At 46.2% G+C, this 25,763-nt stretch overlaps 1 protein-coding gene across 7 annotated transcripts in view; it reads right to left on the bottom strand.

Moving 5' to 3' along the window:
* MARK2 (microtubule affinity regulating kinase 2) overlaps positions 1-25,485 on the bottom strand; it is a 57,869-nt gene extending 32,384 nt beyond the window's left edge. For 2 of the 7 annotated variants that reach the window (XM_068554549.1, XM_068554551.1), the window contains exon 1: positions 24,915-25,484. In XM_068554549.1, coding sequence (XP_068410650.1) covers positions 24,915-24,968 — 54 coding nt within the window. In that variant the 5' untranslated portion in view covers positions 24,969-25,484. Of the gene's footprint in view, positions 1-24,914 lie in introns of all 7 variants that reach the window. The other 5 variants (XM_068554550.1, XM_068554552.1, XM_068554547.1 and 2 more) reach the window with 4 other exon arrangements.
* Positions 25,486-25,763: the final 278 nt, after the last annotated feature.

Genomic DNA, 25,763 nt, shown 5'->3' with positions numbered 1-25,763 from the left:
CTCAAGTCTCGGCAGAAAGAGGATGTTTCCATTTGGGTGCTCCCTTGGCTGTCTGGAGAGGTCGGCAGACGGGAACTAGGGTGGCACCCTTCTCTAGCCAGCCAGAGGCGGATGCGAAATACCTGCTGGCAACCTGTGCTCCCTCTTCAAGCTCCCCTTTCTAGCAAAGAAGCAGCTACCCCTTCCTAACCTTCCACCCACAGTCTCACCCCAGCCAGGGAGATGCACTCATCCTACAAGAAGTGAAGGTAGTTAAGTCCAGCTTAGGAGCTAAAGAACTTGGCTTAGGGAAGAAAGGGATATTGTGCTGCAAAGGATTCCAAGAACAAACTCTCCGAACCGCCCACCAAGCTCTTCTGAAGAGCAGGGGTATTTAGAAGCGCTTTCCATTTCCCCACGTGTTAGAGAGGAGGGTGGCCTCGGGCAGACACACACCTGGCTGGGTCATCATCTCCCCTCAGGAGCCCTGGTCTCCCTAACACCAGAATAAGTCCACACCTGCCACCGAGGACCAGCCTGAGATGGTAACGTGCTCCGGGGTTCACATACTCACGCGTCCATTAATCTTCCTCCAGATCGCTGCTGTCATGCAGAGCAGTGAGGCGGGCTGAGTCCCGCTCTGAGCCCCTGAGCCGGTCACTCCAGTTTGCTTGGTGTATTGTGGGGGGAGGAGGGGGGGCAGGAGAAGGAGGAGGAAGGGAGATTATGATTCTCTATTTTCAAGCCCTGCCCCTAAAACCGAGGAGGGAAGCAGCTGGGTTCCCACTGCAGGAGAGCTCCAATCTCTGGGCGCTACAGCTGCATACGGAGAACTCTGGGGAACATGCACATCCAACACGCTGGGAAAAGGAGGGGAAACCAACCCGGAGAGAAGTGAGTTGGTCTCCTGCCAAGAACTCTGAATGGTACTCCTATCAGAACTAGAACATAACAGGAGGTAGGCAGGTTTATGGTCTCTGGGGAAAGGCAGGAGGGGAAACAGTAAAAGCCGGACTAGCATGGGAACAAAACTTGCTCCCTGGCAGGAGAGCAGACAGCCCAGCTGTCTGCAAGGCAGCAGCCACATACAGTCAGGTGAGACACTGTCCCCGTTACACCTTTCGGAGGCAGACAGTCGACACTCTAACCTCAGGTCGGTTTTCACATGCTTTGGCTTTGCCGGCTGTGCTCTGAACCCTGCAGTTTGGAGCATGGTCATTTCTATGACCCTGTAAGTTAAGGTCCACCACTTAAGGACCTGTGCCCCTGATTGCCAGCGGCAGGAGGGAAGGGGGACTCTCGCCGGCGTGTTGTACAGGGTCGAGCAGAAGCCACAGATGGCCCCTCTCACGAAGAGGAAACGCTCCTCCTTTGCCAGAGCAGAGCCCAAGGCTGCCACAGAGAGGTGCTATTTAGCGACAGAAATGTCTGTCAGGAGTGGCAGGAGAAATGGCCACCAAGTACTTCTTTCTCACCAACTGCTATCATCAGCCGCCACAGGCTGCCTCTGAAAAGCCTGCAGAACCTCCGGTGGCAGCAATGGCCTGTGAGTCACTCCTCCATGAGAAGAGGGAAATTGGTCCTGCCCCTGGGCCTGAAGAAGCCCCACAGTGTCCTCAGCCAGCTCTGCTCCAAAGCTAAAACCAGTCCCACCTGCCAGGACGGAAACCTCGGACAGCCTACCCTCCACCCACACCTGCATGTAGAAAAACCAGTCCTCTTACTCTGCCACATGTGGGGGCCATCCACAGTCACCTCAGCAGGACACCCAGCACTGGGAACAGGAAGTGATGGCTTCATATTCAAAGCTCCCCTTAAACACACACACACACGATTTATATGTATACGTACACATACATGGGGTAAATGTCTATATACGTATATATATACACACACTGTAAAACTGATTTGCAGACCCAAATCGTTTCTGGATTTTTCTTTCAGCTGGCAGCTCCCTTTCCCTGCCTGCAGCTCCAGCCTTGCCCTCGTCCCTCCCTAGAGTCTCACTCTGGGCTCCTGCCACCTGTCTTCAAGTGTTCTCTCAGACCTCCAGGCCTTTGCCACGGCCTCCTACCGCCTGGAACGCTTTGCCTCCATCCTCCGTTCCCATTCTTCTTCCTGGTTAGCCTCAGCTCAGACATCACGTCCTCCAGGAAGTTTTCCCTGCTCCACCTCTCTGACTTCACAGGGTCCCTGACACGTCACTCCAGGTGTCCCAAAGACAGCCGCCTTCTTGCACTACGACTTCGCTCTTGCGGAACGGCCTGTCTCCTTCACAACTCTCGGTGGCTGTCTTGTTCACCACTGCACAAGAGCGGGAGCGACCTAAGAGAAATTTCCAGGGCTTAAGTCAACTCTGTGTCCTCAGTGCCCAGGCACAGTGCCTGGCACCTAACAGGCTTTCAAGCAATGCTTTCCTAATTCATGAGAGAAGGTCAGGGTCTTCCTGCTTTTTTCGGAGTGACTCTTTACCCAACAGCTCTTAGCACATCGCTGCTCCACGTGACTACTTCACCCTGGGCCAGGGCTAGACTGCTGGTGCCCACTGCTTTTAATCCATTCTCGAGGGCCTTCTGGTGTCTCTACGGACGCAGACTCTGGCAGGATTTCAGAGCTCATGGCCAGTGTGTGGAGCTGGGGCCTACTGCCCTTTTACCTGTCCTTCCCCAGCCTCCCCTCTGCCATGAGGGCTGCAGGTAGCCCCCGCACAGGTCTTCTAAGCAAGAGGACTGCTTCTGAAGTGGAAGCAACGGGGGATACAGCTCCAAGTCCTCAAGAGAGAGCAAATCTAGATCCAGCTCCACCCAAACAAGTTACATATCCTGAGCCAGCCATTCACCCTCTTGGGACCTGTGTTTCCCCACTTGTATAATGAGGGGCTGGAGATGAGCTCTGAGGGTCTGTCCTAGGTGGATGTGAGGGCTCTCAGTGCCTCTGTGCTCATAAGCCTTCCAGCCCTGTCCCTGAGACCACAGCAGGAAGTGAGCATGGTCTGCACGTCCTGAAGACCACATCCTGACCTTGTCTTACATCGAGTCAACCTGCCAGAAGTCTGGCTCCATAAGTAAACCTCACCTAACATGTCTTGGACACCAAGCTCGCACACTGGAAAATCTCTTCCACCTAGGGCTGAGAAAATTAAAGTTAAGCTAGGTGACAACTCTGGACTTAGAAACATTACAACCCTGAACTCAGTGTGCCCTAGGCAAGAATCCTCTCCCTCTCTAGACTTCATTTACCCACAATTTACAAGCTCCTCACCACTCCCAGCCTCTCTGCACACCACGAACGTGGCCACAAGGTGCAGGAAAAGGTACCGTGACACACAGTCTACTTCCAGCAGGCCCCAGGGCTCTGCAGCCTTAGTCTGAGCAGCTCTGAGTAGGCACAGTCCCTGGTAGGGTAGGTGGCACACCTGATGCCTAGCACCTGCCCTCCCCCCGCCCCCGCAGCATGACTCCCTAGCAGCCTGGCTCCTTGGAGGGCTCCTGGATGGGGAGCTGCCTGCCTGCCTGCCTGCCTGCCTGCCATGGTAGCCGATCCATGAGGAGAAACCAACTTGGCAAAGCCCAGCAAGCAGCAGTTTCAGCCTCACTGCCCAGAGTGGGGGAAGGGGGAGGCGGGTCCAAGCAGACCAGTCCAACAGGTCCTTTTTCCACCACCCTACACAGCTGGTACCTTCTGCACTGGTTCAAAAACAGGAGCTTCAAAAGTCAGTTGGAGCTCTCACACCCTGAGTCACAAAGACCAAGGAATCAAGAGGACAGTAGAAAATGGTCATCGCATTCTTGCCCTACCCATAATGGTCCTGGAAAATGTGGTCCTTGACACCTCACAGCTCTTGGTCAATTCAGAAAAGCACCTGATCTCCCCCGAGATGCTCAAAGAGAAATCTGGGTCCGCACCACCACCAGGTGCTGACGTGGTGTGAAATCAGTTCTTTCTGTGCCATGCTCCTTAGCTTCTCTCCCACTATAAATAACTCCAGCCTTCTGATACAGACCACATGATCTCTCCAGCTCTGGACAAAATTCCCAACACCCAGTGTACCTCTGTTCACCCATTGCAGAAGCAGGAAAGATGAGGCCAATTTAACCAAAAGCAACAACATAGCCAGAGATGCTGTGTGTCAGGGGCAAGAACAGAATTCAGCAAAACCGGGAGGGCCTGGCTTTTCCACTCTGTTCCCCACTTCAGGAAGCCAGACAGGGTTTCCTCAGCAGTGCACTCCCCCGCTGTGGTTTCCTCTCTGAGTTCTTAACACAATCCAGTAATAGGGTAAAACGTCCCCCTTACCCTCTCATCCTGAAAAAGTTGTTCTTTTTAGTCATTATTGAACCTATTAAGACACCAATTAAGACTTGTGACTTATATGGCCAAAAATTGGATAGACAAATGTCTGATTCACAAATCAATATGGACACACTTCCCCAAGGGTGGTGGTAAATGAAGAATAATACCCATGTTGTAATTTTTCTTATTGTTTTATTTCACGAATAATTCACTGAGAGATGATCATGTGCAAAGCACTCTAATAGACTCTGGGGGAGGAAGGGACACAGAGAAGGATAAAATACAGCCCAGCCTTCAAAAAAGTTGACTACCTAATTGGAGAGATAAGCACAAATCACACTATCCAACGTAGGACCAAATCCAGGCGCTAACTAAAGTTACAGTCTGCCTATGCCCTCCAATTTACTAGACGTCTGTAGCTTTTGTTATTTTTCAGAGGAATCATGCACTGAGAGATTTGAAGATCCCAGGTCTCGCTTCTAGCTACGACCATGAGTTCTAGCGGGATCTATCTAAACCCTGAGACTTAGGACTTCCCTGGTGGTCCAGTGGTTAAGACTCTGCGCTCCCAATGCAGGGGGCCGGGTTCGATCCCTGGTCAGCAAACTAGATCCCGCATGCCGCAACTAAAAGATCCCACATGCCACAACCATGACCCGGAGCAGCCAAATAAAGAAAGAAAGAAAGAAAGAAAGAAAGAAAGAAAGAAATAATATTAAACCCTGAGACTTCAATGAATGGGGATGCCCACCCACTGAGTGGACCATGATGAGAGCCGTGAGATGCTGGTATAAAAGGAAGTCAACCCGGGGAGACTCACTGAAGAACCAATCATTTAGCCTTCCTTGTCTCATCCCCATCTAAAAACCAGAGACAGGCCCAATATACAAGCAAAGATGATACAGGAAGGGCTTAAGCACAAAGTCAGAAAAGTTGCTCAGGGCTAAGGTCATGGAAATGAAGTCAAAAAAAGCCCTTAGCACTAGAACAGAAGAGGGTGCTCTTGGGGAAAATCTGGAAGGGCTTCGTAAAGCTCTGCATCCAGAGCCCCATATCTCAGTGCTGGCTGTGACTATGGAGGCACGTTAATATACTTTTCCTTTTTTTCCCCAATTATTGGTTGTCAAGCCTGGTCTCCCATTCAAGCAGTGCTATACAGCTTGATGTATAACTAGTACCAGTTTTTAAACTGTACCCTTACTCAGCAGGCTACCAGCACTGTCAGAGTTCTTCTGGAAGGTTGCAAGGAGGAACGAATACTTATTCCTGAAAGTACCTGGAAAGAAATTCCCTAGACAAACAAAAGATTCTGTGCCATCCTAAAAAAAAAAAAAAAAAAAAAAGGTAATTCAGGGCCTAAGGATAAAGATTAAGGCCCCAGTCTTCCTCTGTTGGGGGAAAAATAATTCTGAAGCTAGTTCTATTTTTTTTTTAAATTGAAGTTTAGTTGATTTACAATATTGCAGGTGTACAACAAAGTGATTCAGTTATATATATATATGTGTGTGTGTGTCTGCACACACATATATACGTATTCTTCTTCAGATTCTTTTCTATTATAGGTTATTACAAAATACTGAATACAGTTATATTGTTCCCTGTGCTATACAGTAGATCTTGTTGTTTATATATTTTATATATAGTTCTATCTTAAAAATGCTCAAGCTAGTGAGACTTGGTCCAAATCACCTCCAAAGAAAATCATTTCCTGAAATTAAAAAAAATAAATAAGTAGGTGAAGGGGAATGGGAATTGTTTTGTTGAAAACCTTTCCTACAGCAGATAGCAGATTAGCTGCACAGGATTCTTTTGGAATGGTTTACTATGCAGAATTTTATAATGTAAAGCATTCCAAATGTGAAACTGGGAGTTCAGCACCTAAACATTTATTATTGAGAAAAACCCTCACACCCTAATCAAAAGGAAGGTTTAACATCAGTGTCTGACATTTTGTCAGTTAGGGGTTGGTTTTAACAGTGTGGATTTGGCAGCTTGCTCTATCGGCTGTTTCACAAGCAGTTTCTGTGGTTTCAAGAAAGGCAGGGTGTTTGCTTTTAAACACTATCTTAAAAATATATTTCAGAATAGGGTTCAACCACTCCAAGACAGGCGGAGAGAATGAAAACCAAAACAAATAAAGGAATCTGGTGCTACCAAACAGAAAGGAAGCACACCAAAGGTGCAGGAGAGGAAAAGACATTGTTTGCCACCGGCACCAAAATGGCAAGAAAAGCCAACTTAGTGCTTCTTACTACTGAGTTAGAAGATAAGGACACAGAAATGGCACTAAAGACATGAGGTCTGGGACTTCCCTGGTGGCTCAGTGGTTGAGAATCTGCCTGTCAATGCAGGGGACACGGGTTCGAGCCCTGGTCCGGGAAGATCCTACATGCCGCGGAGCAACTAAGCCCGTGTGCCACAACTACTGAGCCTTCGCTCTAGAGCACACGAGCCACAACTACTGAGCCCGTGTGCCGCAGCTACTGAAGCCCACACGCCTAGAGCCCGTGCTCCGCAACAAGAGAAGCCACTGCAATGAGAAGCCCGTGCACCACAACGAAGAGTAGCCCCCGCTCGCTGCAACCAGAGAAGGCCTACATGCAGCAACGAAGACCCAATACAGCCAAAAATAAATAAATAAATAAATAAATTAATTAAAAAAAAAGAAAAAAGACAGTCTGTAAAAAAAAAAAAAAAAAAGACATGACATTAATAAAGGGAAATCTTTATCTCTTCAAAATAAACTTACCTGGCTCAAATCTATTTCATTTAAAAACAAAACAACCTCAACAGTTCCACACCAATGAAAAGGACTGTCATCTAATCAATTAGCAGCCACACCTCTCTGCCAGCATGATGTGGTAATTAAGGTAGAGATTTTTCTCCCTAGGAATACAAGTACAGAAGGGCAGAGCCCCTATGGACCTAACCCATTATGACAGCCTTTTCATTAGCAAGAGAACACTGCCATGCACTCTCCAAGGAAGCAGTGGCCTGCATCACTAAAGAACACCTGTATGTGACAGCAGCCACCTCTGAAGAGATAAAAATGTGCTGGAGGGACTTCCCTGGTGGCGCAACAGTTAAGAATCCACCTGCTAATGCAGGGCACACGGGTTAGATCCCTGGTCCGGGAAGATCCCACATGCCACAGAGCAACTAAGCCCGTGCGCCACAACTACTGAGCCTGCGCTCTAGAGCCCGTGAGCCATAACTACTGAGCCCACGTGCCACAACTACTGAAGCCCAGGTGCCTAGAGCCCGTGCTCCGCAACAAGAGAAGCCACCGCGATGAGAAGCCCACGCACCACAACGAAGAGTAGCCCCCGCTTGCCGCAACTAGAGAAAGCCTGCACATAGCAACGAAGACCCAATGCAGCCAAAAATAAATTAATTAATAAACTAAAAAAAAAATGTGCTGGAGGTGGGAAGTGGGGAGGGGGAGAACCACTCATAAGAAACCCAACAGGCTGTGCTTCTCAAAGTAATTCACATGGACCTTGGTTTTTCCACTGTAACAAAAAGATGGATTCTAAAGTAATTTAGAAATGGCATGTAACCGGGATCTTAGAGAAGTGAATCAGGTTTGAACACAAATGCAATCATGTAAGTTGAACTCCTCCTCTTTTTCTGCTAGGGCAGCAATAGGGGCGCAAGTGGATAAGTGATGCTTGAATCAAGGGCAGCAGGTCACCCCCTTTGCCCATGCCCCATGCTGGCATCTTTAAATCAGCTCAAAATTTCAGAATTTTGCTAATAAAATCAAAACCTCTAACAGGATAAAAGAAAAGGCACTATATTGCCAGGGGTAGACAAGCAAGTAAATCAAACCAAAAACTCATAAACTCAAGTTAACTGAAATTCCACAGAGGTTCACTCTCACTAAGAAACAACTCCAGATGTCTAGGAGGACCACATGCATAGCTTCAGGAGAGAGAAGTGAACCAAAAGAAAGACTGACAAATGCAAACAGGAAGTAGTGGCATATTACACAAGCAATGGGATAAAGAGACACAGCAGGATGGACAGAATTCAGCTCCCAGGATTGGACTGGCAAGTCCCAAACACACACAGAGGCCTGGCACCACCAGCTACAGTGCTCTCAGTGTCCTTGGCAGTCAAGGCTAAAAGCAAGTAGCTCTGGGCTTCTGCGTGTGTAAGTGTACATAATGGTATATAAAAAGAAAATTTTAGTTTCGTAAGGATAAAATGTACATAGTTAACATCCACAAACAAAAGTTTTCTTTTTGGGGGGTAGTGAGGTGCTACTGAGCAGGACAGTCAACTCTAAGAATCCAAACTGTCCTATGCTGTGAGGTACTTACTTGTTGGTTACCAATTTCAGGTCTCAAGAGTCTGGTTTTTCTAAAGGAGTTCTTGGAATTCCAGAAGGTGAGAAGAGATGAAGAGGAAAACCAGAAGCCAGGATTAAACAATAAGGTCAAAAAACTGTTTCCCACAGCTGTTAAGACCAGGGAGCTAAACCCAAAGAGCTGCATCTCCTGCACTGTGCCACCTTTACAGCAGGCCACAGAGGGCAGAAAGAAACAACGTGGGGCAGAGGAGAGCACGCACAACTCTGAAGCCGGCCTGGGAGCCATGTTTTGCCCCACACTGACTGTGAGCTAATCCTAAGGGATCTATCTTCTACTGCCAGGACACAACTGAAGCCAGAGCCAAAGTGCTCTCCACGGTCAAGAAAGTCTTGTTCTGACACCAACAAACACTCTGAACCACATGAGTTTGTTACCTTAAACAAGTTACTCAACATTTCTGGGCGTCTGTTTCCTCATCTGCAAAGTGGGGAAAGTAATAAGACCTACTATCTCACAAAGATTAAATGAGTTAATGAATGTAAAACAGCTAATTAAACAAGTATCTGGGACAAAGTTAAGTTCTCAATAAATGCTGGCTATTATTATGTCTATAGCTGAAGACACTAGCCTCAGGGCAAACTGTGCCCCGTAAGAATGGGTGTGTGAGAATGGGTGGGGGCACCGTCTACCCTTCAAGTACGCAGTCCATTGCCTTTAAGAGTTTCCCAACCACTGGGAACAGAGTAATGTACTTAGAGGGCCATCCAGGAGGCACTGTTACTGAGTCACTGCCTTAGCTAATAGTGAACAAATCTCCTTTGAAAGCAAGTCTATCTTCCATACAGACCAGTGGCCGGAGAGAAAAAAGCACATCAAGTTGAATTCTGGAAAGAAATATGCTTTGTGTAAAAAGCAGAGGCTTATGGGACTTGCTGAGTGATGGGAAATGGAGCTACAATCCTGCAAGTCTATATGTAGACACAAATTGATATAAGGTAAGCACTTGATTAAACTTTTTTTTTTTTAATGATTCTGATGAGAAGTGATTCTGAACAAATAAGATGAGTGTAAAAAGATTTGCTTTAAAGCTGGTCTGAGGGACTGTTAGAGGAGGCCCAAAGGTCTACTATTAGCAGTACTAAGAAGAGCTTTTAAAAGTAAGAGGTACAGACTTCCCTGGTGGTGCAGTGGTTAAGGATCTGCCTGCCAACTGACATATATACACTAATATGTATAAATGGATAACTAATAAGAACCTGCTGTATAAAAACATAAATAAAATAAAATTCAAAAAAAAAAAAAAGAATCTGCCTGCCAATGCAGGGGACACGGGTTCAAGCCCTGGTCCGGGAACATCCCACATGCCGCGGAACAACTAAGCCCGTGCGCCACAACTACTGAGCCTGCGCTCTAGAGCCCGCAAGCCACAACTACTGAAGCCCGGGTGCCTAGAGCCCGTGCTCTGCAACGAGAGAAGCCACCGCAATGAGAAGTCCACGCACCATGACAAAGAGAAGCCCTCACTCGCCACAACTAGAGAAAAGCCCGCACACAGCAATGAAGACCCAATGCAGCCAAAAATAAATAAATAAATTAAAAACCAAAAAAAAAAATCGAGGCGCTACGTTAACTGGAAAATGAATACAAGCAAAAGAACAAGGTGGAAAATAATATAGTAGTTCAGAAATATATTTACTGCAACTGTATCTCTTAAAGACTCTTCAAGCAAAGATAAAGTTCCCACGCTGTTACGTACACAACAAATCTGCTTACCTCTTCCAGGAGAAAATAAAGTGCACTTACATAAAAGCGGGATTTGGCAGGCGTGTTTCACTAAGAAACAGGGCTAACAAAGAGTTAAGTACAGAAGAAATAGGAACAAAGTGTGTAGGCTCTGCAGCCACCCTGAGAACAGACTGTTGGGTGTTCTGGCCTTAGTGAGTGCCTGGAGCCTACCAGCCTTCAGCTATTATAGGCACCAAGGTTTTTCAAGGATAGAGACTAAGCAAGCTTTGCAGTTTTCACATTTGGAATTGACCAATAGCCTACATATAAGCTTAAAAAAAAAGGCTACTGTCATAATGAAATCCAAGTAAGCCAAAGGATTTTTTAATGGGAAAAAAAAAAAAAAAGGCCAGTGCTCTGTATTAGGAGGAAATAAGCCAAATTTTGTTAAAGTCCCTCAGGTCACTGAGAACCAGCTTCCTCATACAGATACACTGCAAACCAAGGCAGCAAGTGCCTTCCTGCAGTTCAGCCAGGACTCGGGGAATTGCAAAACAAAGGCTCATTATGAGATCACAGCAAGTAACCAGCCAATCAAGGACAGGGATGATCCACAAAAGCAATTCTCACACTCCTGTGTGGACAACCCTTTATGCTCTCAATTATTAAGGGCCTCAAATAGCTTTTGTTGATGTGGATTATAGCTACTGTTACTGTAACGAAAACTGAGAAAAAAAAGAGAAAATGTTAATCTATTAATTCACTTAAAATAATATTACTAAAAAAATAAAAAAAAATAATAATAATATTACTAAACCCATTACAACTATATGTCTTAATAACTATATTTTCCAACATATCAAGTTAATACATATCATCACAGTAAAATCCAGGTTAACTTTTAAAACGTAATTAAAGCTACAACATAGATGAACGTTGAAAACATTATGCTAAGTGAAATGAGCCAGACACAAAAAGACAAATATTGTATGATTCCATTTATATGAGGTGCTCAGAACAAGCAAATTCATAGAGAAAGAAAGTAGAAAAGAGGTTACCAAAGGCTGGGGGAAGGGACTATGGGGAATTATTGTTTAATTGATATAGAGTTTCTATTTGAGATGATGAAAAAGTTCTACAAATAGTGGCACTGGCTACATTATGAATGTACTTAATGCCACTGGACTATGCACTTAAAAATTTATTAAAATATAAGTTTTATGTTACGTGTATTTGACCACAATGAAAAAATAGAATTAAAGCACAAGGCCATGAGAAAATTTCAGACTACCACAACTGAGGAACATTCTATAAAAATAACCAGCATTCTTCAAAACTGTCAATGTCACGAAAGACATGGAAAGACTAAGGAGACTATAGAGACAGGAGAACTACATGCAATGTGGGCTCCCAGACTGGATCCTCAACAGAAAAAGCACATCAGTGGAAAAACTGATGAAATCTGAAGATGCTTGGTTAACAGTATGATACCAAGATTAATTCTCAGTTTTGATACATGTTCTATGGTTATATAAGATGTTAATATAAGAGGAAGCTGGGTGAAGAATGTACAAAAACTCTTCGGACTATTTTTGCAACATTTCTAAGTTTAAAATTATCTCAAAATTTTAAAAAATCAAATTTAACTGTTTAAAAAAAAAAAATCACAAGGTCAGTGCTATGTATTCAAAGGAGGAAACGAGCCAACTTTGGTCAAAGTCCCTCTGGTCACTGAGAACCAGCTTCCTCAGCTAGAACAACAGCAAACCAAGGTAGCAAGTGCCTTCTTGAGGCCCAGTCAGGACTAAATAGGGGCTGGGAACTGCAAAACTTTTTTTTTTTTTTTAATGAAAAATTTCAACCAAGAAATCAACCAAACAAAGCCAGGGAGAATTAACCCAGGTTTTGTCTACAGCTGTGGTTCTTATTACACTTTTTGGTTTCAGAAAGGCTTTGCAGTATTAAAAATAACTGAGTCCCCCAAAAGCTTTTGTTTATATGGGTTATATCTATCAGTGTCTCCATTCATTTAAAAGAACATTAATAAACCCATTACATATAAACATAAGTTACTTATTTTTAGTGAAAAAACTATATTTTCCAAACCACAACTTCACACATACTAAAGGAAGTCCACCTGATGAACTGATTTTTATAATGTAATGAAAACACAATGCCAGACCTCCCCCCCCAACCAAAAACACCTAACAAACTAAAGGATAAAAAAAGAAAAAATGAGAAAAATAAAAGAATAAAGAGAAAGGGAAAATGAGAAAAAGAAGAAAAATTAGGGAATAAAGAGAAAAAACAGGGGAAATAAACCACAGATAAAACAACAACAACAAAAAACCTCACAAGGCCAATGCTGTATGTATTAGAAGAAGGAAATAAGCTCACTCAGGTCAAAGTCTCTGAGGCCCAGGCAGGGATTATTACAAGGGCTGGGAACTGCAAACAAGGGCTCCCTATGAAGTCATCACAGGTAACCAGCCCAAGACTGAGGACAATCAACTCAGGTTTTGTCTACAACAAAGGTTTTCTCACTTTTTGGTCTCAAGAACTCTTCACACTCTAAAAAAATTTATCAAGGACTACGAAGATCTTTTGTTTATGTGGGTCATAGATATCAACAGTTACCATATTAGAAATTGAAACTGATAATTTTTAAAATTATTTTTATTCATTCAAAATAACAATAAACCTATTACCTGTTCACACAACCCATTTTTTAAACGAAGAAACTATTTCTAAAACAAAATGAAATTTGCAACAAGAGTTACATGTTTTATATTTTTGTACATCTCTTTAATGTCTAGCTTAATGGAAGAGGGCCAGCTTCTCATATCTGCTTCTGCATTCAGTGTGTTTCCACATGTTGTTTTGGTTGAAAGATATAAAGAAAATCTCATTTCACACAGATGTGTAGTTGGAAAATGGAGTTTAATAGCCTTTCAAATATTGAGGATTTTCTTCTTTGATACTAGACCAAAACTCCACAAGTAGTAGTTTTTAAAGACTAGTTGCAATGTGCAATCTGAAATTTTATCAATGAACCTTTTGTGTTACTTTTACATTGAAATCCATTGGTCATCTTGCACTTTGAATGGCTCTTTTACCCACTGACAATCTAGGAAACACTCCTTCACCGAATTATGCAGAATTTCCAAATACTGGCATTTCATACAACATCAAAAAAAATCACATTCCATCAATCCTATCACCGATCTCATCAAAAAAGTCTGACAAGTACAAGTTTTCCAAAATTCTAAATTTTGCTTGAAAACTTGAATTTTATCACTGGCAGTGGTGACAGGCTTTGTTCAATTCCAGTAAAACGCCCACTAAATACTGCAGTATGAACAACTGTAGTTTGTCCATCAATTGTTATTTCAAGTAAAAATGATGACCCATGCAGACAGTTCGGCTTCAACACACAAGTGCGCTTTCTCCAGACAGCTGGACTACGGTACACAGCAGCAATGCTCCATGGATCCTTTGCATTTCTTCACTTGGAACATCAAAGACCTTTATTATTGGAGGGTTGAGATTCAATTTAAAAAATATAATTTTTAGTGCTTCATCCAAGGCGTTCTTAGGTGAAACTGGCTTTTTTTTAAACCACAAGTGTGTAGCAGGAAAGTCCATGACTATGACCACCAGCAGAGTTTTGTGCCACTGCCCCGATTCATGTTATGGCACCAGCATTTTTCTCTGTCACTGCTTCTGCACCAACAGTGCAAATGGAAAGGAAGTTGTTCCGGGATAAACCATGAGTCAAAAAAGTTACTCAACCCTCTGCATATTTATCACAACTTGTGTTTGTTGTTGAGCATTCACATAAAAGAAAATATTTTTTGAAGCATACCTGGTGCTGATACAACTTGAGCCATGTCTATAAATCTGCTCATTTGTAAGGTGAAAGTAAAATTTTATAAATAAGATATTACCTCAGTCTTCATGTTTGCAGCTAAATCTTTAATTCGACAAGTCACGGTAACATATGAAGTAGCACTACCCTGAACTTTACTGACTTTTCATTCAGTGGGCATTCAGGAACGTCAGCTGTTCAAAACGTCATTAGTCTCTCAGCTACTGGGTGGGCTATTCCAGCCAAAACAATAACTCATCCTGTAAGAGGCTTCAGTGACTTTGTCATTTCTAGGTGGAAAAGCTGGAACAAATTTTGGCTTTTAAAGAGACCATGGTGTGTACGCTTAAAACACGTAATTCCTTCTTCTTTAAACTCTGACTGATTGGTCTTGAAATGATGCTTCAACTTAACTGGCACCCTAATACTACATGAAAATGCTCTGTTGCATAAGATACAATAAAGTACATTATTTGCATCTATAAAGCTGAGAAGATAACTTTCATTATGATTTTCATTTCTTTTAATTTTTTTTTTCAGTTCTTGTCAACAGTTTCGCCCAGTTTCTTCAGAGTAGAGCCCTCCCTTTCACTTGTTGATATGTCCAGTTGCAGTAAACAGAGCTAGCAGCTACGTTGAAAAAGCAAGACTTCCAACCTCCCTTTTTTAAGCCAACAATTAATCCTTAAATATGAAAAATACTATAAATTTTCTTCTATTTTAGAATAAAACAGAATTAAGTGCTAAAGTAAACTATAAATACAATTTTAAAAATTATTAGTTTTCCCCAAAGTTTTTACAAGTAAGTGTTGCAGGTTGTACTTATTTCTTGTGTTTCTTCAAAGGTGAAGGAAAATGCTGAGATTTTAAAATAACTACTTATTGGACAATAATGAGGTTTACAGAGATTAGCAGGTATAACCGAAGAAAACTAGTAAGAGCACAGTAGAAGGACTGAGAACAAATCGAGTTCATCACTGAAAACTTCCATATTTTTTTAATAAATTTATTTTTATTTATATTATTTATTTTTGGCTGTGTTGGGTCTTTGTTGCTGCACATGGGTTTCCTCTAGTTGTGGCGAGCGGGGGCTACTCTTTGTTGTGGTGCGCGGGCTTCTCTTGTTGTGGAGCACGGGCTCTAGGTGTGTGGGCTTCAGTAGTTGTGGCACACAGGCTCAGTAGTTGTGGCTCGTGGGCTCTAGAGCACAGGCTCAGTAGTTGTGACACATGGGCTTAGTTGCTCCGTGGCATGTGGGATCTTCCCAGACCAGGGCTCGAACCTGTGTCCCCTGCATTGGCAGGTGGATTCTTAACCACTGCACCAGCAGGGAAGTCCCAGAAAACTTCCATATTTATACCTTAAAGTACTACCTTAAAAATTCTAGGAAACACAAAAATAAAGAAGCACACATTCCACTGGCCAAGAGTGATGACATCAACACACATCATTTAGCCTCTGGAAAACTCCACTGTACACTGGTGAGAGAATGAGAGTGAAACAGGCAAATACTGCATTAATGTTACAATGAAAATTATTTTGACTTTGTATAGCACCAAACAGGTCTTAGGGACCCCAAGGGTCCCCAGACTACACTTTGAGAACCAAGTTCAATATTGTGCTACCAAAATTAATAAGTGCCTCCCCAGATCTCTCCCAAGACAGGATCTAGAGTTATGGCATTCCTGATTGGTCAGAGGAAACAGCCTAGAACTAGCTTAGACCCTGTCACCAGGGAAACTGGGATGCCATCCCTAATAAGTTGTCAAGTTGCCAAGCCTGGATTTACTGAGGAAGGTGGCTCCAGAGACACAAAAATAAAATGTTTTCTAAAGCAGTGAGTCCTTAACTTTACAGAAATCAGAGGAATAGGAGAAAGAAAGGATTGGGTGGTTCTGGGATTTTATACAGGAAGGCGATCTCAGACTAGCAAAATTCCTCTCCTGAGCCATGCCACAAAAGCGGCATACAGGGCTTCCCTGGTGGCGCAGTGGTTAAGAATCTGCCTGCCAATGTAGGGGACACGGGTTCGAGCCCTGGTCCGGGAAGATCCCACATGCCACGGAGCAACTAAGCCCGTGTGCCACAACTACTGAGCCTGCGCTCTAGAGCCCGCAAGCCACAACTACTGGGCCCGCGTGCCTAGAGCCCATGCTCCGCAACAAGAGAAGCCACCGCAATGAGAAGCCCGCCCACCGCAATGAAGAGTAGCCCCCACTCGACGCAATTAAAGAAAGCCCGCGCGCATCAACGAAGACCCAACGCAGCCAAAAATAAATCAATAAATAAATAATTTTAGAAGTTCCCTTTAAAAAAAAAAAAAAGAGGCATACAGGCATACAAACAGGTAAGGCAGTGGTACATGGAGATGAAAACCCAAGATGGACAGTGAAAAGGAAGGAACAGAGTTCAAAGAAACCAAACAGAAAAAAAAAAAAAAAGGAAGTGAGACACAAGTCAGCAGAGGGGTCAAAAGGAAGAGGAAAATGCACTGACAGAAACATTCCCTGATGAGCTCTGCGGCGACACTGCTACCTTTCTCCCTGGCCACAGTGGCAGTGTGAAAAAAACTGAGCAACTTACTTGCTGTTCTGATAAGGCATTCAGGCTCTAGAAGTGGCAAGCAAGGAACATCAACAGGAACCAACTGAGACCAAAATCTCGGCCCAAGATTCAAAGTCCACAAATCCACAGGAGCTGCTGAGAAATGACTGTCACCCTCCCTCCCAGGCCTCACAAAGGGGAGGCTTTCTTTTCACTTCAGAAAAGCCAACAAAGGTAACAAGAACCTGCCCTTGAAGGCCCCTCTGCTAGTGAAAAAGGAACCTAAAATCATCAGCTGCTAAGTTCCCATGTGGTCTTTAAGAGAAACAGGGAGCTTTCTCCTGTTGCCAAAGGGTAAACACTGCACGGGAATACAGGAACACAATGAAAGAAATCCTGGCACTAGGTGGGGCCTCCTCTAACACCCGGATCCCAACAGCTCAGAAAAGCCCACGCTCCAGTAACTTTGGATTTGGCCTTCCAGCCAATGAAGAGACTGCACATCCACCACCACCACCACCACCATTCACACCACAGAAATAATGGGCAGGCAGAGGGTGGTGTGTTTTTTTTCCCTTTAATCAATAAAGTTGCCTAATATTGGTATCTTGTAAATAAACAAAGTATCATTTTTTAAAAAGTGCTTTCAAAAGTACATAAACCTCTCCAACAGCATCCTATTTTCTTTCAGATATCTGATTAAAAAAGAAAACTAAAATAAACAAACAAATTAAAAAACCCAGAAATGCTAGGAAAAGCACCTACAGAACCCCAATGGCTGGAAGAGGCCAAGATTCTTCCAGTCATTACAGAGACATTCCAAACTACGTCCCTTATACTGACCTGGAGTTGTGTGGCGCTCAGAGAAAATTCACTAAGTTGCTCAACTGAAACAACGATGACGATAATTATTACATCCTGCCAGCACTATTGTAAGTGCTTTATATTCATTAACTCTTTTAATGCTCACAACAACTATATCTCTAAGATAGGTACTATTATTACTCCTTTTTCTTTACAGGCCTAGAGGGATAAAGTAAGCCCAAGGTCACAGTAGGGGCTGACCCAAGATTCCAATACAGGGACTCTAGCTGCAGAGCCTGCTCTGACCACAGTGACACCATTTATTGGAAGTCCGAAAGTGCTGGGATCTCCTTTCAACTCTGCCATAAGCTCAACTCAATCAGAATGCTATGCTAGACCAAGAGGGCCTAAGGGACCCCACTTCCTGTGACTGGAGAACCAGTAATTCAAACTCTTTTGGGCAAAAACAAAGCAACAAGTCAAAAATGCTGCCAATGCTATGTGCCAAGGCAGTCAAAAGATGGCCATCTGTGGAGAGGAGGTGGGGAAGTGATGGGGTAAGGGAAAACCAGCAGACACTCGGGTCTAAAGAAGGTGAAGGAAAAAGGGGGCCACCCTGCATATAGGATATGAGTAACCAAAACAAAACCTTCGGTAAAATGGTCCTCAGGAGAAGCAATGAGTAAACCACTGTAGCAGCAACAAGGACATAAGCTAGAACTCTGCCTGCAGGTAGCTGCACTCATTAATCACCAAGCTTTTGGACTTGGGAGCTTTCTGCTTAGTGGGAGACTGAGAAAACAATCTGGCTACATCAGCAGCACCTGCAGTCTAGTCGCAGGGGGCTCAGAATCCTGCTATGTCCCCTCCCTGAGAAAGATTCCCTACTGTGTTCAGGAAGTGCCAGCACGTGGTGACTGAAGGCTCCCACCTTTCCTACAGGTGCCTTGATCACGGACACTCAAACTGTTCCCCATGGCTGAAGTACCTGTTAAACTGCCAAAGATCAAAAACTATTCTCTCTCCTTTTTTCTTCTCCAGCGGGCCTGGACAGACAGTACCTATGTACCGATCCAAAAGGTCTGGGGTCTGGTTGGATTTAGCAGCCAGATCACGACAGCCAGGAGTCCCGATTCCCTTCCAGATTCACACGTGGGGAGCCAAGCACAGACCTCCTGGCCAGGCGAAGGGCCTTTTGCCAAGCTGTGAACTGCAAAGAAAAGGAGCTCTATCTTAGAGCTTCCAGTGAAAGGTGTGTAAGACCAAGTTGCTTTGAGTAGCATGAGGTGTGGAGAAAGCCCACTCACTGGAGAGGCCCAGCTCAGAGACCCATTCAGAATTAGGAGGGAAGGTGGTTGTTTACAGACATCCTCCAAACTCATGCCTCAATGAGCAGAGCCCCAGAGGAGGCAGATCTTTGTATTGCCAATTTCCCAAACAGCACAGAGGAAAAGAGGCCGAGGCGGCTCAAAACTAGCTTGACTGGTTCTACAGAGAAGCCGCTGGTCTGCTCCGCCTTCCTTATGTTAAAAAGAAAAAGGTGGCTTGGAGCCAGTTGTTGAACCCACCCCCACCCCCACCCCCCGCTTCACTGTCCCACAGGATCCACCTAGCCACCAAGACCAGTGTCCATCTCACCCTCCCTCCTACCTACTTGTGATTCTATGACTTCATAAGCCTAAAATCAATCATTTGCTGCACAAGAGGAAATATATTTGTTTTTTGCCCTTTTCCAATGAGAAGGAATAAATGAAAGTAAGGGGGAATGAGTGCCAACCCAAAGACAGACATCTGTGGAAAGAACTCCCCACAGGGACCAAAAAAACTTCAAACACTCTAGACAAAACGGACATTCAGATGAAGGGATCTAGCCTATTTATACCCGGCAAAGGAGAAGCAGGTCTAGCGGGCCAGAGAAGGACCTGGGATCCCTCCTCCTCTGAGAGAGAACTGGAAACCAAGGGGGCCAGATGTTCTCTTGGAGCTTTTTCAGAACCAGATGTACCATCTCAAAGTCTAAAAAACAGCAAAGACATTCAATAGCTCGCACTAAAAGGGCTGTGGTGGGGTAGTGACGCTCTGCTCCGAGAGCTAGAACTTTCAGAGTTAACATGGCGATAGACAGCCTCTTCCCATGCCACAAGTGGGAAATGGGTGGTTTCCTCCCCCACAAGGTTTGTAAAGCCTTACTCTTCCCTTTGCTGAGACAGAAGGAGAAAATGCATAGGTAACAAACACTTCAGTGACTCATATATTTGATGAAGGCTGGGAGAAAGCCTGGAGAATCCAAGCTTCAGGTGCAAAATGTACAAATACTGGAATCTACCATCAAGAAAAGGAAACCCAGCCACCTATCTGGTTTGTCATTTTGCTGAACTTCCGCTGAAGGAGGAAGGGCCAGGTTTAAACTCCACCCACCCTTTCCACAGCCCTCTCAATTTTTGCTTTGACGCAGGAAAGCGGCGAACGTGGCAGCGTCACCACGGCTAAGAGAGAACCAAACCTTTTCCACGTCTCCTCCCAAAGCAGAGGCTTAGTGGTCAGTCTACAGCTTACCCCAGCGCAAGGAGCTGGGGCTGGACCTGGTTACTGCAGGAAAGCCTCATCAGGCAGCCTCAGGGAAGGAAGGATGACCACCCTCCTTGCCCTTTCCATCTGCTGAGGTTACTTCATCCCAATCCATTAATGAACTTCAAAGTGCGGCTGGGGGGAGTCCATTTAGCAGAGACGCTATCATGGGGCCAAGGGTGGCGCCCAGCCCCCACCTCGCTTGTCGATAATGGGCCACAAGGTCCGACACTTAGCTGCACTCTAGGCATAAAATATTCATTTAAGTCGACATAGTACATACAAGGAAAGTCATGGAAGCTCCTGGGAGAGGAGGAATGCCAGCCAGGTGGCTAAGTGCTCAATGGGAAAGAGTTCATGAAGGCATGGGTTAGTCCTGGTCAAATGCCCACTGAGAATTAGGCTGTTCTGTCCAAAGGGGAAGCAGTCTAGTCTGAGATGTTTTTGACTCCCAAGAGCTCTAACCATGCAAACCTCTCAGAAAACAAATTCTCAGTCTTTTCCTGCCTCACAGGCATCAACTCTGTTTAAGACATCGATGCTGAAGAAAACTCAAGCCCAATCTTTGGTCGCCATCCGAAAGATTCAGTTATCCCTGTGCAAACTTGATTTTAATCTGAAGCAGGACGAATTTCAATGACTGCCTTGTATCCATCTGTTTAGCTATTTCCCAAAGTCCACAGACTAGAGAGAAATTATTACAATTTACTAGGTAGCTACCTTTACCAGGTTCAAAGTTTGTAGTATGGCAACTGTATGAACTCCAGGGACTCCTAGAGCCCTTGGTCTAACAATACCTCTTTCCTGTTTCGAGGGTGAAGCAGAAAGTAAGATTATATGGTCTGACATTCACCCACACCCCTGACCAGAAGGCAGCACCACCAAGGAGCCCCTGGCCAGGGTCAAAGGGCAGAGGTCAGAGTCAGCACCCAGAGCATGGGGCTTGCTGCACACAGCCTGCAGGACAGGGAGTGAAACGAGAGCGAACCGAGCTCTCTACAAAACAGCACTAAAACCAGATTACTCAGTGAAACATTCAGCCAGAGTCAACACTGGGATCCAAGGGATATGTGTGTTTGGAGTGGCTCAGTGGTTCTGTACAGGATTCTAAAAGTTAGATTTGCTCTCTCACCCACACTTCCAAACTCCTCTTCCCAGGATCACCTGAGAGAAGAAACAATGCCACTCACTCCCTGGAAGGACAACAGCAGCCCCCTCCCTCGCCCACTGCAGCAGAGGCAGAGGCGGGTGGGCAGTGAAAGCCCCTTGCTTTCTCTCAGGTGCTTTCTCTCAGGAGCCCTCTCTTGTGGTTCCTGAGGCCCAGAGGTGGGGCAGGTATGAAGCCAATGTAGGCCCTCTACCAGGTGTTACAGGAAGCTTTCTCCAGCGGCAGGTGGACTCTGCAAGTTGGACCCCTCTCCACTTGCCTATTACTGCTGCTGCTGGCTGGAAGACGAACAGTCATCTTGCTGATTGCTTTCACCACTGCCAAGCCTCCAGGCCAACAGAGCCATTTGGAAAAGTGAACAGAAAGCTCAGCTCTCAGATTAAGAATGCCCAAAACTACCAGCCCCAGGTCACAACCCTCTTTCTGCAAAAGGAAGAGTCTATGACTGTGAAAAAGCACATCTGCAATCAGGTGTCACAAAAATCACAATAAAGACAGGGCTTAACTTTCTTTTTATCTCCTACTTTCACTGTTAGAAGCAGAGTCGACAGCAAACAGGCAATCTCTCTGCAACACTAGGTTTATTTTATGCTTCAACATTTTGTGTGTGTGTATGTCTGTTTAATTCAGATGTGATCAAAGAGCTCCTATAAACAGCTTCTCATCAGCCACATGTTTTAAAGAAAGGGGGAGAGAAAGAGCAAGAGGTTGGAGCTCGAAGACAACCAGCAGAGTTTGTTTACCTATTTTCTTGTGAAACCAATTTAAATAATTTAAATCTAAATAAGATAATAGAGGACCTTTGGGGGAAAGAAATCAAACCAACCAAATCCCTTGCTTTTTATTTCACAACATTAAGGCTTATGCAATGACCACTTTAGCTAGAATCGCAACAGGACCGAGAAGAGCTTTCTGGTCTCACCTGGTGGCATGATCTAGCCCAAAGGAGACCAGTGCTTCAGGCCTCTCTAGCCTTATGACCAGAGGAGCTGCTACTTGTCTTTTTTCTTGTTTTAAAAAATACTGCACCTGCCCGTTATGTTTTTCGAAATCCATGCTTTTACTGGAATGAGACTTAATATCAAGTCAATGGTGCGGCTACCCTGAGAATGACAGAAGAACCAATGAAGCGGCTCAGGGGAACCTAAATCCACAGAGTGGAAACAGGATGAGTAATTCATAATTTGGAACAGGATGACAACGTATGCAGCCAGTGCTCTGGACAAAGTTATCAAGGAGCAGCTTACGTTCCCAAATGGTTCACAGAGTTCTGCTATCACAAAATCAGTAGGCGTGCACCGGGTTCCTACTATGCGCTCAGCATTATGTGAGGCTTGTAGGGAAGAGAGGAAATCAATGCACACATCACAAGAAAAAGACCAAGGCAAGAATACATTTACACTGAGTAAAGAGCACAAAGAAACCACATTGAGGCACTCTGTTACTCTACTTTGCTGAATACAATGCCCCCCACAGCCTTGCTGAGAGAGTAGGCACTCCACCGCCACTCCCCAGATGCCTGAGGGTGCCAGTCAGTCACTTGGCCTCCTCCTACAGCTCAGAATCAACAGTCTGGGAAAGTCCTCTGGTTAAGCAGGGTTTACCTGCTAAATAAAGGCTGTGATAGGAAAAGGAATGGAACAGGCAACCTCAAGAGGGCCTCGAAAAAGTGGTTCCCGGTAAGGAGAGAAAACAGCTGGCACTGGAGGGAAAGACTGTGAGATACAGGCCATGCTCCAGTTTCCAAACACCTCAGTCCCATACAGAACCAGCTGCCAAACCCGCTGATGAAATGGAAATCAACCATCACTCCCTCTCAACCCAATTCAACCCCAGAAGCAATCAGTCAATCCATCAGTAATGAAAGGGTCAACCACTGCAGAAAACTTATCCAGAACTCCTCTTGAGTTCCTGACTGCCCAGATGACAGAGAGTGAGGGGGTAACAAAAGAGAAGAACATCAGAGAAATGAAAAGAGGGTAGATTTTTCAGAGAAAGTTGTTAATATGCAAGAGAATATAACAACAGTTCTATTGCGCTAAGGAGAAAGAAGTAAACAAGATGAAAACATAAATAATGTAGTGAGGGAGAAGGATGCAAAAAGCATTTCAAGCCCCACAGGAGAAGAGCTCTTTTTTCAAGTCAAGTTTTTTTGGCCTAGTAAAGTTCTCCACCAAGATTTTTTGGCCTAGTAAAGTTCTCCACCAAGGTATGACAGGCAGGGGACTCTCCACAGAGCAGGCAGCAAGGGACACTAGAGATGGTGAAAGAAAGGGGAGGGGTGGAAAGTGGACGCCTCTCGGCTAAGAGGTGAGATGACACAGAAAAGGCTAAGGCTTGGGTGACAGATGATAGCAGTGATTGCCAGGATGAGGGGTAAGTGTGTAGCTCAAGAAACTAGCGTGCAAAATTCCTGGCCCGGGGGGTTACAAAGACTAGCCAATCACAAGGGGATGGATAGGGGCATATGCGGGAAAAATAAACATGATGTGAAGAAGGCAGGAAACTAATATGGAGATTAAAGGCAATCCTGATTAAGAGGCATAGTAAGTAAGATGGGGTGAGGGGAGAGAAACCAGAAGGCAACAAGCAAGGGGGAAGAGACTATGTAAAGTGACAGATCCAGGAGCGAAGAAACAAGAAAGCCTCACGGTTTGTGTTGCGGTGTAAGAGGACAGAAAGGCAAGGACGGGGATGCAGCAAGGCCTGGGAAAGGACCGAGCAACAGGTTGTGTAAAGGGAGTGGGGCTGAAATAGTGAGTGTCTTTCCCTCGGTAGGAAGAGCCCAGGGAGAAGGCTGGTACAGCACTCACAGTGAGAAACAGGAGGCCAAGACTCAAAAAACCCAAACCCCAGAGGAAGAGAACGTGAGGGATCCAAAGACTCTGAAGGGAGTGAAGACTGGAACCCCAAAGACAACCTGTGGGAAAACTATGCGCATGACAGCTGTACGGGAAAACACGGAAGCAACAAATGCCAGCGCGAGGCTCCAGGGAGCTCCTGGAGAAGAGAAGGGAAAGTGATGAGCAAAGAGTAGGCGAACGATTTGGAAAGGTGATGAGGGTGGAGCTGGTGGGTTGCAAGCAAGAGGGAGAGCACAATCTGGAAAATTGCAAGAGGCAGGGTAGAAAGCCGGGGAACTGGAAGGGGATAGGGATCGAGAACACACTCCGGGGCGAGGACCCTGAGGGTGATACTGGGACTGGGAGAACCGGTGCGGGCGGAGGGGAAGCGAGGCTGGAGGGATGGAGGAAGAGGTGGACAACGACCTGGGGCAAATCGCAGGGTGCTAGTCGAGGAACAGGAGGGTGGCTGCTTTAAGCGTGGGTGGAGGAAGACCAGAAAGGCCCCCGAGAGAAAAAGGGAAGAGAAGAGGAAGCTGGGGAGGTAACACGGAAGAGCGCAGGAGGGCGGTGAGGGGAGAAGGGGGGGGGGTCGGCAGAAAGACAAGTGTGCAGCTTGGAGTCTGGACGAGGTGGGTCCCAGGAGAGGACTCGGAAGGGAGATGTACGGGGCCAGGAGCCAGATGACAGGGCAGCCGAGGCTTACAGGATGGCAGCAGGGGCACGAGGGGAGCTGAGGAGGGAGGAGGCTCTGCAAGGTGCAGGGGCCCAGCCAGAGAATTCGGGGAGCCCTTAGGGCTCCTTACCTGCTCGGTGTCCCTCTCGTTCAGCGTGGGTAGGGGGGTCCGGGCGCTGGACATGGCGCCGGTATCTCAGGGGGGGGAACCGAGAAGCTCGGAGGAAGGGAGGGAAGGGAAGGCGCGGAGCCCGGCCGGGCGGGGCTTCTCACAGCAGGGGCACCCGCCGCATGGGCCCCGGCCGGGGGTGCGGGGAGGCCGGACTGCCGCTCACGCCAGCCCGGGGATGCGCCGCTCGGGCTAGGCCGCGCCGGCTCCGAGCGGCTCCAGACCGCACCCCCCCGACCCCCGGCTGGGCTGTGCCGCCTTTCGGCCGGGCCGCGCCGCTCCGCCTACTCTCTGCCGCCGCAGCCGACCGCCTGCCTCGCTCCTCCCCTGCCCTCAGCGGCACTGCTCCGCGCCCGGCACACAGGCAGCCGCCGCCGGACCTGCTGCTCCCAACATGGCCGCCACCACCGCCGGCCCTCGGCTCTTTCCGCCGGCAGCAGCCGGAAACATCCGAAGCGGCTAGAAACGGGAGGGGGGCGCGCCTTCTCCTCCCGGCCACGGACTACTGGTGAATTCCGGAAACACCCGAAGAAGGTAATCCCGGGGACGCGCGCGCCTCCTCGATCCCGAAGACCAAGCTTCGGCTCTGTTTGCGGAAATCCACGAAGGGACGCCGGGTACTCCAGCCACGCCCACAGGCCTTTCCCCGCCCACTTCAAACTGGCTCTCGGCAGTTTCCGGAAACACCCGAAGCCGCCCCGCTTGCCTTGAGCCGGCCCCGCCCCCATCCCGCCCCGCCGCCGCCGGCGGTCGTCGGCCATTTCCGGCAACACCCGAGGCCGGGCGAGCCTCGGGTCATTCCCTCGGGTG

The sequence above is a fragment of the Eschrichtius robustus genome, chromosome 11 (assembly GCF_028021215.1).
Source record: "Eschrichtius robustus isolate mEscRob2 chromosome 11, mEscRob2.pri, whole genome shotgun sequence".
Classification (NCBI taxonomy): domain Eukaryota; kingdom Metazoa; phylum Chordata; class Mammalia; order Artiodactyla; family Eschrichtiidae; genus Eschrichtius; species Eschrichtius robustus.
Note: the sequence above shows the minus strand (reverse complement) of the source record. Positions and strands in the feature narration are given on the sequence as shown.